Below are 14,102 nucleotides of genomic sequence, written 5' to 3'. Positions count from 1 at the left end.
GCGGGGACGGTTACTGAGTAGACCCTAAGTTGTTCAGTTTATCAGTACTGTAAAGATGCAAAAGAGGCGGGAGAGGTTGGCGAACAACACAAGCGCAATCCCTCCCGAAGCGTTGCCGAAACTTCTCCACTTCGCTCTCCGTTCAGTGAAGCGAACGAAGAAGCTCATGCGACGGTGTCCGAGTTGCCGCAGACCGTACTTACTCCAGCCTTCGTTGGTCAAACACATCCTGGCTGCGGCGACTGCCGAGCAGAGAACATGAATGAAACGACTTTGGCCCTGACGCGGCTGAATCAAGCGATCCTTCGACCCTTGAGTAATCGTAGAGAACTGATTCCCCGTGGGCGTCCGCAAGCAATTGTACTGTCTAAGAAAGATTGCTGGCCGCACATTTGTCCATGGCGTCCATGCTCCCTCCTCTGAATCGGAAACTCTCTTTGTTGGACGAGTTTGTTGCGCCGGAGTTCACGACACTCCGGGCCAAGCACAATGGCAAGGGAGGGTTCACTTTCAACAACACGTCAACGAAAGCGTCGCCGGAACTTCTCTTCACAGTGGACAGCAGACAGAGCATCCTCGCTCCCCGGCGAACGATCCGCAATGCTGCCGGCGTAGCAATCCTAGATCTCTGGCGAAAGCTCCAAGGAGGTGAAAGCTACGTCGCTCGCCCAAACAGCTCTTCGCCTCCTCTGGCTATAATCGCACCTCGTATTACGACTGTGAAAGAGAACATTGATGTCTACGTGAAGAACGGCGGGGCGACTGATGGAGAGACCAAGCTTGAGATTCGTGGGCAAGACATCTGGAAGCGTAACACCGACGTGTACCTGGGTAACGGTCTCGCGATGCAGATCCGATTCGTGAACTTCGTGACGAGCTACGTGCCGTTCTCGAGCACCCAGTGGGATGTAACAGTCTCTGAGGGTCTTTATCTGTCTTTGGTGAGCGTTTTGCGTACACAACAGTTCCCAAACCAGCAGTCTAACTGATAGCAGGCTTTTGCCATTGTCGTATATCTGAGCACTACCCTGTATACTAGCTCTTACTTTCGCTCAAGCTATGGCCTAGAGTTGAAGGATGACAGTGACGATCCTAAAAGGCAATCGCGAAAATCCATGTGGACGCGCGTTGGTACAGGTATAGGTGCAGGTGCAGCTGGAGGCGCGGCCTAGATGGTGTCGACCGAATTGATTAAATCCGGCCAATGTAGCAAGGTCTCCATATCTTGTAAAGCACTCACGACATTCATTCGTGGAGTGCTTGACGATGTGTAAGGAGAAGCCGGATTAGAGACGCACATCAGTCTGGAGCATAGATAGCGATAGCAACATCATTTGGACGAATGCGGGCTGTGAAGGACCGGTTCTCAAAAACAGCATCCGCGGATTTTGGGTCACGAGCAAGGACGAAGGCGTCCTACAAATTTCTCTTGGCTCAGGAACAGTACTGTATGAAATTGTTGAGCGAACGAACGGCATGGAACCGAATCTTATCGAATGGCTGAGTCTGATCCGCGGGACGCGCGGCGGAGCGATCATTGAAAATTCGGGCGCTCACTGTGAGAAGATCTCTTAAAGTCTGGCAGAGCGTGGACGTGTATGGTGTGAACGAGTTCACAGCGCTGGGAGGCGACGCTTATGGAAAAGCAATCGAACGATTACCTTCAAGAGCCAGGGCCAGACCGTTATGTGACTCTGGGCCTTCAGGTGAGATTGTATCGTGGTCCAGAAAACTACCGTCATACCAAGCTTTGTCGCCTATGCTCCTCGGTGATGGACTTTGACCATCTGGAGATATTCGCTCGGCAGTGATTGAGATTCGAAGCGCTCTGCTACCAGACCCGGCGGTTTTTCCTAGCTACAAGTCTTTTTTTGTCAATCGAAATTTTTTCTTTAGGAAGATCTGAGTTCTTCCTTGCGTGAGGCCGACCCGCCTGTTCAAAAGACCCGTGGTGGAAGACGCACAATTCCAGTTGCGTGGTTGATTGAGCAACCTGGTCTGAAGAATCACTTTGATTAGAACTTCGGCTTTGATGCATGGAAGAATCAACCTTTGGTCATCTTCGGAATCGGCGAAACGTCGTGCGAGAACCTCTTAAAATACAGTGCTCTGATCGTGCAGACTGTTGGGAACAAGTATGATGTCGCCCTCAAGCGAGAGCCTGCGTTTATAGGAGCCTGATTTTTTCGCACATGCTAGCGACATCTCTAATGATGATATTCTCGTTGGAAGCTGCATCGATCGCAAAAGTGGGATGGCTCCCATCGATTTTAGAGCTGGGCAAGAACTCCAACGTTGGTCCACGATGTGCGACTCATGTTAAGCAAAATCGTGTTCGGACCAAATGCAGATGTCTGGCTCTACCAATTCGTCACTTGGTGTCCAGGAGGCGGCTCCATTCCACTTCGCCGATCTTTTTGAACTCTACTCCCTCGCCGAAATACCCGGCCTCGTTCCAGGCTTTCATGGTAGGTCCATCATACGGTCCGTGGTGCTCGCCTCCATCCCTCTTATCACTCCATCGGTACTCCCACATCTCGCCCTGGGCATCATTTTCCGCGCCGTCGCCGGTGACTTCATTGACTGGTGCAGGTGCTTGCCAATCCTCACCTGCCTCCCGCTTATACTGTCGAAGCAACAATTCTCTTTCTGTCTCATATATCTCATGTTGTTCGCGCGAATAGAGAGCGTCAGCCGCACCCGTAATCGCCTCGACTGCTTTCTTTCGGGCGGCCTCCACGGGGTCTGATTCGTCAGTTTGATTTCCATTAGGTTCGTCAACGTCCATCTTGTTTTTCAGGCGCTTCTGTTTCCATTTAGGGATCTTGGTCTCCTTGGTTTTGCTTCTTCCCAACCGCTGGAGCGCTTCCAGTGGTGTTTCGCCGGTTTCGAGGTGTGAAAGCAGAGTGCTGAGAGAGTCGGTTGCAAGGACTGCATCGCTCTCCATGGCCTTCCTCCTACGCTCGTTCTCCCGCTTCTCCTCAGCTTCTTTCGCTTTGCGCATATCTTTCTTGCTGAGACCGTCCAACCAACTGTCGTTGACAGCATCTGGATCCACAGCTTTGCGAACATAATTGCCTGATTCGTCGAAGCGTCCTTCCTGCTCCTCTTCCTGAAGGTTGAATGCGTCAAGTCGCGGCGCATGCTTCTTCTTGCCACCCGCGCCGACCTCGGCAGCAATATCATCATCCATGTCTTCAGGGATGAGGTCCCTCTGCTCTTCATCCCCGGAGCTAGAATCTGAGTCCACGCTCCCAGCTCTTTCGCGCTGCTTCCCATTTTGTAGCAGGTCTGCAGATACACGACCTCCAGACTTGCTGTTCATAACCTGCCCCTCAATATCCTCGGGGTCCAGAAACCTGACGTCCTTCTTCCTCGGCTTCCCTTCCCGCCCAAGTTCCTCGTCTTCGTCGCCATCAGCGGTCCCTTGCGCATCCTGGTCCAGATCGGCAAACATGTCGTCGTCGTCTTCATCCTTGCTGCTTTGGCCTTTTCTAGGCCCTTCGTTCCTCTGCGCCCTTTCCGCAGCTCGCTCATTGAAATTGTCGTTGTCCGAATCGCTTTCGTATCCGTCGATATTGACTGCGTTGCGCTTCGTTTGAGGGCCGGATTTCCCAATGACGTCGGCATCTAGGATCACATCATCCTCGGGCGCATCTGCTGCAAGGGTGCTGGGGTTGCGATAATCAAAGCGCGGCTTTTTGCTTGTGTCGTCGTACGTTCGCGCGAAGTCCTCGCCAGCGCGTTTTGGGCGAGCTGCTGACGACGGATATGCTCTGCCTGCCATTGTATTTCAAGTTTGAGAGACACCGATCGCGAAGCTCCGCTATTCAATAATGTTAGTATCAAACAAGCATAAAGAACATGGCTGTTTGTGGCAGTGGCTATTTGGCAATCGTGGTGTGAGCGAGCGACCGAGCTAGCAATCTGGAGCATGACATCAAGCTTGAGCTCGATAGAGTTGCGGGAAGCGCCAGGCGGCTCCGTCCCAGCCGCTCAGCCGAGCCAGCGGGACGCGGTCGCAGCGAGCGCGCCTGAGAGCCCGTGCTGGGAAGCCAGAGGAGCTGATTGCGGCCAGGCGCTTCGCTACCTCAGGGCGAGCATCGTGGCAGCCCAGCAGCTCACGTGTCCCTTCTGGTGTTGTCTTTGCCACGAAGACCACCTCACTCAGATCCGCACCAGCGCACAGCGAGCGTCACGTGCACTACCTTCGCTGGCCACGCCCCACCGCCGCATTCTGCAGCTCGCGCCGGCGAATCCTCCGCGGAGGCCACTCACTCCCGCTGTTACCCCGGGTTGGTCTTCGAGCTCGAGCTTCGTCACGCCTGCAGTTGTTCGTGGTCTCGATGAGGGATCGCTAGGGAGACGCTTGCTGTCATTCTCTACCACGCCGCGTCGCCACCGGGCATGGCATACCAGCAGCAGGGTGGGCTGGCGAACGGCCCTGCTGGGTCAGGGGAGCATCATGGCACCGAGTACACGTTGCAAGGTGAGCATCTTGGGCCACCAGGGGATGCCACTGGAGCAAGACGAGATTGCGCTCGTGACTGACTGCGTGGTGAAACAATGGCTAACTCGTCCCTTTTGCACAGGTGTCATGCGCTTCCTCCAGATCGAATGGCACAACCATGAGCGCGCCCGCAACGCCTGGGATATCGAGCGCGCGGAGATGAAGGCCAAGATCGCAAAGCAGGAGGGCGAATGCAGACAAGCAAAGCGACTGAACGAGCAATTAGACCGCCAAGTGCGAATGCTCGAGATGGCGCTGAAGAACGAGCGCGCGAAATCAAAGGGAGGCAAGGTCGACGAGAAGAAAGGCGCGGAGTCGGATAAGAAAGAGAAGAACGGGGAGGAGAAGAACACGAAGGCATCGAAACGTACGTGCAGTGGAATCGTACTTGTGTTGAAAGACGATCCGAATGCTGACGACCTTGGTACAGCCAATAACAAGCCCCACAACTCGTTTTTGAAGACGGACAACGATGCTGAAGCCGACAAGGAGCGCGAGCAGTACCTGGACAGCACGACAAAGTATCTCAAGAACTGCATGAAAGAGATTCAGTATCTCCTCACTCCGCCTCAGCACCCGCCACCTCCTCAGGTCTTGCCTAATGGCAACTACACTGGCCTACCCGAGGCCCCAATCTCTGTAGAGGAGTACTATGCGCGCCAGCATCAACAAATGCACCCCAATACTCACGCGTTTGCCCAACCGACCGCTGCGCCGAATCACCAGCCCCCACCGATACCGAACAATCTGCCACAGGCTCCCAATTATCAAGAAGAATTACACTCGAGAGGTTTTGACTACCAGAATTACCAAGGAGCTGCTCCTCAGACGCATGAGATTCCAGAGCAGGTGAGACAGCCGGAAGCTGCTTTTGAAGAGCCTGTGGAGAATGTAACCCACACATTCGATGCACAGGGACGGCCTACCCAAGATCAAGGATACCCCCGAACTGGTGCACCGCAGGTCAAAACACAGCCAGATACCGACGGCTGGACTTTTGATGAAGAGCCGCAACCGCAACAGGACATCGCTCAGTCAGAAATCTCTCCCCGAAGGCCGGATACCGATCTCTTCCCAAGCGCGGCCAACCTACCAGCCAAGTCTCCACCCAGGACCGGACCGGGCTCCCACCGGAGAAAGAGCTCGGGCTCGGCAGCGATGTCCAGACGGCGTAGCTCTCAGGGCAAGGCCGAGGTTCACGATGGCGCAAACTCGAATCCAACCGCCGATCCGACCCAATTCAAAGTGAAATTTGCCTTGCGCGGTCATCTGGATGTTGTCAGAAGCGTGATTTTCAGCGGTGGTGGCAGCCCTGGTGAACCAGAGGTGTGTACGGCAGGCGATGACGGTACCATCAAGAGGTGGATCATTCCGTCTTCGTATCAGAATTTCAACGCGACTACGAGCAGTCCCGATCTTGACGTGCAAGCCACGTTCACTCACAGAGGCCATGAGGGTATAGTCACATCTCTCGCGTCTTGCTCCGCTAGTGGCTTCAACACGGGCGGTCGTGCCAGTGGCGATGGCTGGATCTTCTCCGGCGGCCAAGACGCCACCATCCGTGTCTGGGAGCGTGGCAGAGTGGACCCCAAGGAGACTTTGCATGGCCACACAGACGCCGTCTGGTCAGTCTGCATTCTCCCTACTACTGTCGGTGACATCTTCGGATCTCAGAGCAACAATTTTGGTGGCCCTGAACGACTACTTCTTGTTTCGGGTTCGGCGGACGGCACTGTGAAGGTCTGGGCTGTGAGTGCACCACCGCAAAGCTCTTCCCCTTCGACTGGAAGCCGACGTGGCGTCGGTGGCAGCCGAAGACACAGTGTCACAAGCGGCAGCAACTTCCCATCTAGCCCTCAGCCAAGTGTTGCAAGCACAACGCCTTTCACTTACACGCTCGTTCATTCCATTGAGCGGCCCGGAACTGGCGAGACGAAAGCCAGTCCGACCTCGATTGCGCCATTGTCCGCTTCGGGTGAGAATTTCGTCGTCAGCTACACTGACTCTTCAGTACTTTTGTTCGATACCAGAACTGGCGAAGAGGTCATCGGCATGGCAAGCGGCGAGACATACGATGGCACAATGGCCACGAGCATCAACACCGTTGTCGCTACAAGCATGGGTCTAGAGGGCGCCGGCCCCGGCTTACTGGAGTCCTCACGTGGCCTGGAGCCTGAAGAAGTTGCCGCGGGTGCGACTGGAAGTAGAGAAGGCGTTGAAGGCGTCGTCATTAGTGGACACGAAGACCGCTTCGTGAGGTTCTTCGACGCTAATTCTGGTATGTTTTTCATCCACAAAGCCTAATCAAAGCCACATTTGCTAACTATGGCCTAGGTCAATGCACCTACACTATGCTCGCTCACCCATCGGCCATCTCCTCGCTTTGCCTCTCCAAAGACGGTCGCGAAGCCGTCTCGGCCGGTCACGATGCAAGTATACGCTTTTGGTCTCTAGAGAAGAGGATTTGCACGCAGGACATTGTATCGCATCGTGCCATGAGAGGAGAAGGCGTTTGCGATGTCTGCTGGAGCAGCGACGGAAGGCTGGTAGTGAGCGCCGGTGGAGACGGTGTTGTCAAGGTATTCGCACGATGATCGCCGCTATTCGAGCGATTGAAAAATGGCCCAATTTCGGGCTCGACCATTGTAAAAACATTGACGGTACGGGGCAACTCCGTCCCGATAGACAAGCATAGCATCATGGCGTACGGCCACTGACAAGCGATCGATTTGAGACTTTTTCTTTTGACCGCATTTACGATGTCCACTTACACGCTCCTTAGCATGTACAACTCTGCCTTCCGCGTCATGTTACAAGAGTAACTGCTTGGCCTTTCGCAGGTATAGCTATCGTCTCTCATTCCTCGTCCTCTGAGAAAGACCTAAGAAGCTGGTGCTCGGACTTCTCTCCCAAATCTCGTTTTCTTGACCACGACGCCGCTCAATTTGCTAGAACTCTCTGCCTGACTTAGTTTCTCCCACGATCTTTTCCGGCCTTTCTCGGTTGAGCGTGACGATGCCGTTGGCTCCCCGAGCTCTAAACCCCTCACATACTCTCGAATTCGCTGTTCCCGACCAGCCTCAGTCTTCAGCGCAGCGAGTCGAAAGTAAATCAAAGACTTCTGCCCCTTTGCCAAACCATCCCAAGCCTCCGAAGCAACCGGACTAGCCTTGATGGCATCGACCAAGTCTTGCATCTCGTCCAGATTGGCCGCCCCGCTGTACGCTCGCTGCCAGCGCCCGTCTTGCTGAGCAGCCGCAACAGCCGCTCGTCCGGCAGCTTGCATGCGGCCCTCTTTCTCCATCTTCTCGACCAAGCCGACATTACGCTTCGACCAGACGCTTTTGGCGGCGCGGGGCGTGAATCGTTGCATGTACGTTGTTTCATCGATGGTGCGGCCTTGTCCGTTGATCCAGCCATGACAGAGTGCTTCTTCCACCGCTTCGTCTTGACTGAGCGATGTTGGCTCCACGATGCCTTTCTTTGCTAGGGTGAGAGAGACGCCTGGAGATTTTGAGGTGTTCTCTAGAAGCCATTGCGCCCAGGCTGCTGCGTTGGGAACGGTCAATTTGTCGAGGGTCTTCATTGTCACTGTCTGGCGCTGTTTTACTACTGTGGTATTCCAGATCTCTCTGTACGGTCTATGGACAGGTGATGAGTTGGAATTCTGATCGTGTTGTGCGGTGCGGTAGGCACGCCCGCTCTCCTAAAATGTTTTGGCTATCACATGTTCTTTGAGTGGTTCTATCTCGGTCTTTGAGGCTTCCCAAGGCTTTTCGTGGACAAAGTGCTTTGGGGGGATCTGGCAGTCTACGAGCTCGCCGCTGACACACCCGTTGAGTTGGGAGGCGTGAACCGCGGTACTCGTGCACGGACCAGCTTGCGCGCGCGACCAGCGTCGATTCTTGAGATCGCCGACTTTCACGTCGACTTTCAATCCGGCACTACTCTTCAATCCCACTCTTACAACATGGCCGATACTACCCTAGCGGACGCTGCAGTGGCAGCAGGCGAACAGCCAGTCGCCACCGAGACCGCGCTGACGAAGACCAACAGCGATGGCACCGTCCAGAAAGTCAAGAAGACCAAGATCATAAAGCGCAAGCGAAGACCGGCGCGCCCGCAGCAGGATCCCAGCACATTCAAAACCGAGCCACCTCCACAGACCGGAACCATCTTCAATATCTGGTACAACAAGTGGTCAGGCGGCGACCGGGAAGATGCGATCGCTTCGAAACACCAGGCGAAGGGAAGGTGCAACGTCGCCCTCGATTCTGGATACACACGCGCGGATAAGGTGCCTGGGTCTTATTTCTGCCTGTTCTTCGCTCGCGGGCTGTGTCCGCGCGGCAGCGACTGCGAGTACCTGCACCGACTGCCCAACAGCAGGTTAGGCAAGGAGGGCGAGGGAAGCCTAGGCGACATCTTCCCCAGCAACGTGGATTGCTTCGGGCGCGACAAGTTCTCGGACTACAGGGACGACATGGGTGGTGTGGGATCTTTCATGCGTGTCAACCGCACGCTCTACGTGGGCAGGATACACGTCAGCGACGACATCGAGGAGATCGTTTCGCGGCATTTCCAAGAATGGGGACAAATAGACCGCATCCGTGTCTTGCCGAGCAGAGGCGTTGCTTTCGTGACATACACACATTTGGCGAACAGCGAGTTTGCGAAAGAGGCGATGGCACACCAAAGTCTGGACCACGACGAGACACTCAACGTGCGCTGGGCCACAGTAGACCCCAACCCGGTCGCACAGAAGCGTGAGGCAAGAAGGATCGAAGAGCAGGCTGCAGAGGCTATCAGGAGGGCTCTGCCGGCAAGCTATATTGCAGAGCTGGAGGGCCGCAAGTATGAGGGAGCAGACCCAGAAGAGCGCAAGCGTAGAAAGATTGAGGGGAGCTTTGGCTTGCAAGGATACGATGCGCCCGACGATGTTTGGTACGCCAGTGAGAAGGCGAGACTTGAGGCACCACAAGAGCAGAAGATGCTGGAGGGAGGCAAGGAGAATGACGAGGATGCTCCATTGCAAATCACTGGCGGCAACGGACAGGCTCAACAAGGCTCTTCCGGAGGCATTCTGGGCGCTTCGACTCTAGCGGCTCTTCAGGGCTTCCGTGCAGCTCCTGGAGCCGGAGACGCCACACCAAACAAGCAGGCTGGACCGCTTGTTGGATACGGCAGCGATAGTGACGATGACGACTGATTGGCGAGGGATCCTCATATGGGTAGGTGAGTTGAAGGAGCACGGATAAATCGAAAGCCTCGGACATGACACTCGCGAGCGAATCCGTGCATGTCAAGGCTTAAGCAGCAAGCTACTCCAAAACGCCTGTCGTGATTTTGGTCGCACCATGAACCTACCCTCCACATATCTTGCATCCTGGTCTTCGTGGGTGGATAGGGGCAGAGCATCGAGAAGGCTAGCAGTCATTCAAAGCAAGCCTGCATTTGACTATATGTCATCGATCGCATGGTTGCATGCGCCAAAGTGTAAGGTAGGCCATTGCGGCGATCTGAAATATCACTGCCAGCAGCATGATGGCAACGCACCGAATCCAAACAGCCTCGGTCCGTCCGAACCGTGTGCCCCGCCTGCGCTCCACATCACCCGGGTGAACGCCTCAAGAGTCGAAAGACGGGTGGAACAAATGGAATTAATAATCGTTAGGCATACCTTCAATTTCAAAAGACAACTACAAATCATCATTGCTATCACATCTCACTAATTCAGCGCGTCTAACTCAGCCCATCGATCATGCCTTTGCAATCCGACCTTGCACTTGACACTTCTGCACTTGACTCCAATGCCATCTCGCAAAAAACCAATGCTCTGAATGAGTCTCTGATTGAGCTCGGCCGTAATGGGCCGAGATGGTGGGAGGTTTGTACATTTGTTAATTTTGTATGAATCTATTGTTGACGGCCCTCAGGTTGGACCTGAAAAGTATCGCCAGATGCGATGGGATGGCGAGACGCCGTGTCCTAAGCCTGCCGTCGTGGACTCCGGCAAGAATATCAATCTACCGTCTCGAGAGGCCGACCGCGAGGTCCCTTGTCGCGTATTCACTCCTGATGCTGGTAGCCCAAAAGCAGTCTTTCTTCATATCCATGGCGGCGGCTGGGTCTTGCAATCGGAACATTACCAAGACTTGATGCTCAACTGGATCGCCCAGAACTGCCAGCTTACAGTCGTCAGCGTTGGCTACCGCTTGGCTCCTGAGGATCCCTATCCTGCGGGTAACGACGACTGCGAAGACATCGCCGCCTGGCTGGTTGATCACGCACAAAAGGAATATGGCGCCCCGCTGGCATTCATGGGTGGCGACTCAGCCGGAGGCCACCTCAGTGTCGTGACTTGCTTCCGGCTCTTGAAATCGAGACCACAATTCGAGTTCAAAGGCTTGGTGCTGAACTTCGGTTGCTTCGACCTTGCAGCGTTCCTACCACACGTGCACCACTTCGATATGCCCCTCATTCTGACAAGGGATATTATGGACCAGTGCGTGTTGCACTCCCTACCATGATCAGGATTATATATTGACACTCGCAGTTACATCGCGGCATATTTACCCAATCGCAGCGAAGCCGAGAGACGCGACCCTGACATCTCGCCTTTCTTTGCCCATATGAAGAAGTTGAAGTGTCCTCCTGCCATCTTCACCTGCGGAACCCTCGATCCGTTGCTTGACGACTCTGTTTTGATGGCGACAAAGTGGACCATGAGCGGTGCGGAGGCCGTTTTGAAGCTCTACCCAGGTATGTCGAAATAAAGTGGACTCAATTTCTCGCGGAGCTAACGAGATCTTCCTAGGTGCACCTCACGGATTTGTGTTCTTTCCTGTTGGAGGCACGGAAGAGACGCAAAAAGCGCTCGACGATATCAAGATGTTCATTGACGGCCGTCTTTTAAATTAAAGGTACCTCGTAAAACTTGTGGGAGATCACGAGCATTTGTCTAGTGATGACATAGAGCTCCATTCACTGTAGTTGATGGTATATGTGCCTGATCAATGGAGGGAGTCTTTTACATGCTCAGAATCTTCCCATCTAGCGAACTTTATCGTGACGCCGGCGAACACGAATCAAAATGACTGCTCGTATCTTAAGCAAGCTCGCTAATCAGCCACCGGTTTGGCGGCCTTGTATCACCTGCCACATTAGTTGTGGTTCATCGGATCGCCTTGCCGCTGGTATCTGGCAGCCTAGTTGCGGGGTATATCGCGACCTTTCATCAGTGATACTCCTACTTGACGGAGCTTTCACTTGAACAACACACTTGTCAAACAAACTCATCCTATGATGAGCCACGAAAAGTATGAACGACTGGCGGTCAATGCCTCACCACGTCGCCCCAGACATCCCCGGCCGGGGCGGATTATTGCAGCCACACTTCTAGTCGTCGCAGCACTCTGGCTGACCAACTCCAACCCCCTTCATCTATTTAATGGAAATCTTCAGCACCATGAGAGTTCGCCGCAGCCTTTCGATGAATTTGACTGGGAAAAGGTCGAGACAACGCCGCAGCTGCGTTACACGCCCTGCTATGGCAAACTGCAATGCGCACGCCTGGAGCTACCCATGGACTGGTTCAATTACACGACCAAAGCAACGATCAGCCTCGCAGTCATACGGCAACCAGCTGTAGTACCTGTCACGCACCCGCAGTACGGCGGAGCAATACTTCTGAATCCTGGTGGGCCCGGTGGCTCTGGTGTTGGACTTGTGCTCATGGCTGGAGAGAGTGCGAGGGCTATTCTCGACACCGACGACGGAGAGGGGAAGTATTTCGACATCATCTCTTTTGACCCTAGAGGCGTCGGTTTATCCGAGCCGAGAGTGGACTGCTTTCACGATCCGAGTGTGGACGCCAGCTGGCAGCTTCGACTCCAGGAAGAGGGATGGCTCGATTCGTCTGATGCTGCGTTTGGGCGCATCTGGTCTATGTCTGATGCCAAATGGCAAGGTTGCTCTAGGGCTGCCGCAAATGACAGTGAGGACATCAAGCGGTACGTCTCGACGGCTTCTGTCGCGCGAGACATGCTTGAGATCGTCGAGCGACATGGTGAATGGCGAGAGAAAGAAGCGATGGCGCTTTTGGGAACTTGCTCTACGTCGTCACTATTGACGGGCAAATGTTCGAAGTCGCCACAGATTCCCTCGAATCTTGAACATGCGCTCTACAAAGAGAAAATCCAGTACTACGGCCTCAGCTACGGCTCGTTTCTGGGTGGAACTTTCGCGGCCATGTTTCCCAACAGGGTAGGACGGCTCCTCGTGGACGGCGTAGTCGACTACAAAAACTATGCGTCCGGCAACTGGTCCGACAACCTCCTCGACACAGAAAAGACCATGGACTTATTTTACTTTCACTGCGCGCGCGTAGGCTTCCCGCAATGCGTCCTGGCCAACGCAGACGGCCCAAGCGAGCCAAAAGCCATCAAGAACCGAACAGACAGCATCATCCAGAGCCTCTACCACAACCCCCTCTCAGTCTACCAACCGCGCGCAGACACCCTAAGCTACAGCGAAGTCCGCTCCCTGATCTTCTCCGCCCTCTACAACCCCATCTTCGCCTTCCCCGTCCTCGCCCAGCTCCTCCTCGCCATCGAACAGAAAAACGAACCCTTCCTCGCCCCCCTCCTCGACGCCTTCCACCCCTCCGCCTGCGCCGCCGAAAACGCAAACATCATGGCGCGCGACGCCCAAGTGGTCATCATGTGCAGCGACGGCGAGTCCCAAAGCTACATGACGCGCGCCGCCTTCCAGAACTTCTCGCGCGCCCTGGCAGCCCAATCGCCCTCCTCTGGCAGCGCCTGGAGCACGCTGCGTATGGGCTGCGTGCACTACACGCTGCCCGCGACGCACCGCTTCGCGGGCCCCTGGGAAGCGAACACGAGCCACCCGCTGCTGTTCATCGGCAACACGGCGGACCCGGTCACGCCGGGCAAGTTCGCGCGGGACATGGCGAGGGGGTTCGTGGGAGCGAGGACGCTGATGCAGGATTCGGGCGGGCATTGTTCGCTTGCGGCGTTTAGTAGGTGTACCACGGGGTATATTAGGGGGTATTTCCAGACGGGCGAGTTGCCGCCGGTCAATACTACTTGTGGGGTCGATGTTGAGCCCTTTGGGCCGGCGCCGGGGGATGTGGTTGTTGAGGATGAGGAGGGGAGGGTTATGGCTGAGAGGCATGCGCGGATGGCGGATTCGCTTTATGAGCATGGTGCTGCGTTTATGGGAGGAGAAGGCTGGAGGCGAGCGAGACAGGCTCTGAGGGAGGTGTCGAGTTTTGGAGAGTAGGTGGTAGGCGCAGAAGTATTTGACGTGACAAGCGACTTCGTCCGTGAGGGCTGTAGATGTAACAGAAGGACAAATCGAACCTCGACCATTTCCAGATTGTAAGCACTTAGATACGATCTAACACGGCTCTACAGCACATCACTTCTGTTCCTAATATAAGAAACAGTCGTTTCCCATCGCACATCCTCGCAGGTCTCACCTCCCACATGAACCCCTTCAAAAAAAAATCTCATTGACACCCAAATCCGTCAATAGCCCTCCCGCCCAACCAGACGCGCGCCACGCACCC

At 54.8% G+C, this 14,102-nt stretch overlaps 7 protein-coding genes across 7 annotated transcripts; 5 read left to right on the top strand and 2 right to left on the bottom strand.

Moving 5' to 3' along the window:
- The first annotated feature begins 188 nt into the window (after positions 1 to 188).
- Positions 189 to 1,472, top strand: WHR41_00725 (uncharacterized protein). The gene is made up of 2 exons (XM_069369331.1): positions 189 to 941; positions 996 to 1,472. The coding sequence occupies exons 1-2, from the start codon at positions 399 to 401 to the stop codon at positions 1,170 to 1,172; spliced, it is 720 nt and encodes a 239-aa protein (XP_069233543.1). The 5' UTR covers positions 189 to 398; the 3' UTR covers positions 1,173 to 1,472.
- An 899-nt stretch (positions 1,473 to 2,371) lies between these two features.
- Positions 2,372 to 3,787, bottom strand: WHR41_00724 (uncharacterized protein; the record flags this gene model as incomplete). The annotated part of the gene is made up of 1 exon (XM_069369330.1): positions 2,372 to 3,787. One exon carries the CDS (start codon positions 3,785 to 3,787, stop codon positions 2,372 to 2,374), a length of 1,416 nt encoding a protein of 471 aa, XP_069233544.1.
- A 283-nt stretch (positions 3,788 to 4,070) lies between these two features.
- Positions 4,071 to 7,263, top strand: WHR41_00723 (uncharacterized protein). Its single transcript, XM_069369329.1, has 4 exons — positions 4,071 to 4,489; positions 4,593 to 4,877; positions 4,941 to 6,788; positions 6,845 to 7,263. The coding sequence occupies exons 1-4, from the start codon at positions 4,408 to 4,410 to the stop codon at positions 7,102 to 7,104; spliced, it is 2,475 nt and encodes an 824-aa protein (XP_069233545.1). The 5' UTR covers positions 4,071 to 4,407; the 3' UTR covers positions 7,105 to 7,263.
- A 128-nt stretch (positions 7,264 to 7,391) lies between these two features.
- Positions 7,392 to 8,096, bottom strand: WHR41_00722 (uncharacterized protein; the record flags this gene model as incomplete). The annotated part of the gene is made up of 1 exon (XM_069369328.1): positions 7,392 to 8,096. One exon carries the CDS (start codon positions 8,094 to 8,096, stop codon positions 7,392 to 7,394), a length of 705 nt encoding a protein of 234 aa, XP_069233546.1.
- A 384-nt stretch (positions 8,097 to 8,480) lies between these two features.
- Positions 8,481 to 9,719, top strand: WHR41_00721 (uncharacterized protein; the record flags this gene model as incomplete). Its single annotated transcript, XM_069369327.1, has 1 exon — positions 8,481 to 9,719. One exon carries the CDS (start codon positions 8,481 to 8,483, stop codon positions 9,717 to 9,719), a length of 1,239 nt encoding a protein of 412 aa, XP_069233547.1.
- Positions 9,720 to 10,271: 552 nt separating this feature from the next.
- Positions 10,272 to 11,554, top strand: WHR41_00720 (uncharacterized protein; the record flags this gene model as incomplete). Its single annotated transcript, XM_069369326.1, has 4 exons — positions 10,272 to 10,397; positions 10,447 to 11,015; positions 11,067 to 11,272; positions 11,328 to 11,554. The coding sequence occupies 4 exons, from the start codon at positions 10,272 to 10,274 to the stop codon at positions 11,429 to 11,431; spliced, it is 1,005 nt and encodes a 334-aa protein (XP_069233548.1). The 3' UTR covers positions 11,432 to 11,554.
- Positions 11,555 to 12,094: 540 nt separating this feature from the next.
- On the top strand, positions 12,095 to 13,813 carry WHR41_00719 (uncharacterized protein; the record flags this gene model as incomplete). Its single annotated transcript, XM_069369325.1, has 1 exon — positions 12,095 to 13,813. The coding sequence occupies one exon, from the start codon at positions 12,095 to 12,097 to the stop codon at positions 13,811 to 13,813; it is 1,719 nt and encodes a 572-aa protein (XP_069233808.1).
- Positions 13,814 to 14,102: the final 289 nt, after the last annotated feature.

The sequence above is a fragment of the Cladosporium halotolerans genome, assembly GCF_011745625.1.
Source record: "Cladosporium halotolerans strain TM138-S3 chromosome Unknown Sca2, whole genome shotgun sequence".
NCBI lineage: Eukaryota > Fungi > Ascomycota > Dothideomycetes > Cladosporiales > Cladosporiaceae > Cladosporium > Cladosporium halotolerans.
Note: the sequence above shows the minus strand (reverse complement) of the source record. Positions and strands in the feature narration are given on the sequence as shown.

Coding starts and splice junctions, on each gene's coding strand:
- WHR41_00725 (XM_069369331.1), top strand. CDS start 399: ATGGCGTCCATGCTCCCTCCTCTGAATCGGAAACTCTCTTTGTTGGAC. Junction 942..995: donor AGGGTCTTTATCTGTCTTTG/GTGAGCGTTTTG, acceptor AACTGATAGCAG/GCTTTTGCCATTGTCGTATA.
- WHR41_00723 (XM_069369329.1), top strand. CDS start 4,408: ATGGCATACCAGCAGCAGGGTGGGCTGGCGAACGGCCCTGCTGGGTCA. Junction 4,878..4,940: donor GAACACGAAGGCATCGAAAC/GTACGTGCAGTG, acceptor ACCTTGGTACAG/CCAATAACAAGCCCCACAAC. Junction 6,789..6,844: donor GTTCTTCGACGCTAATTCTG/GTATGTTTTTCA, acceptor ACTATGGCCTAG/GTCAATGCACCTACACTATG.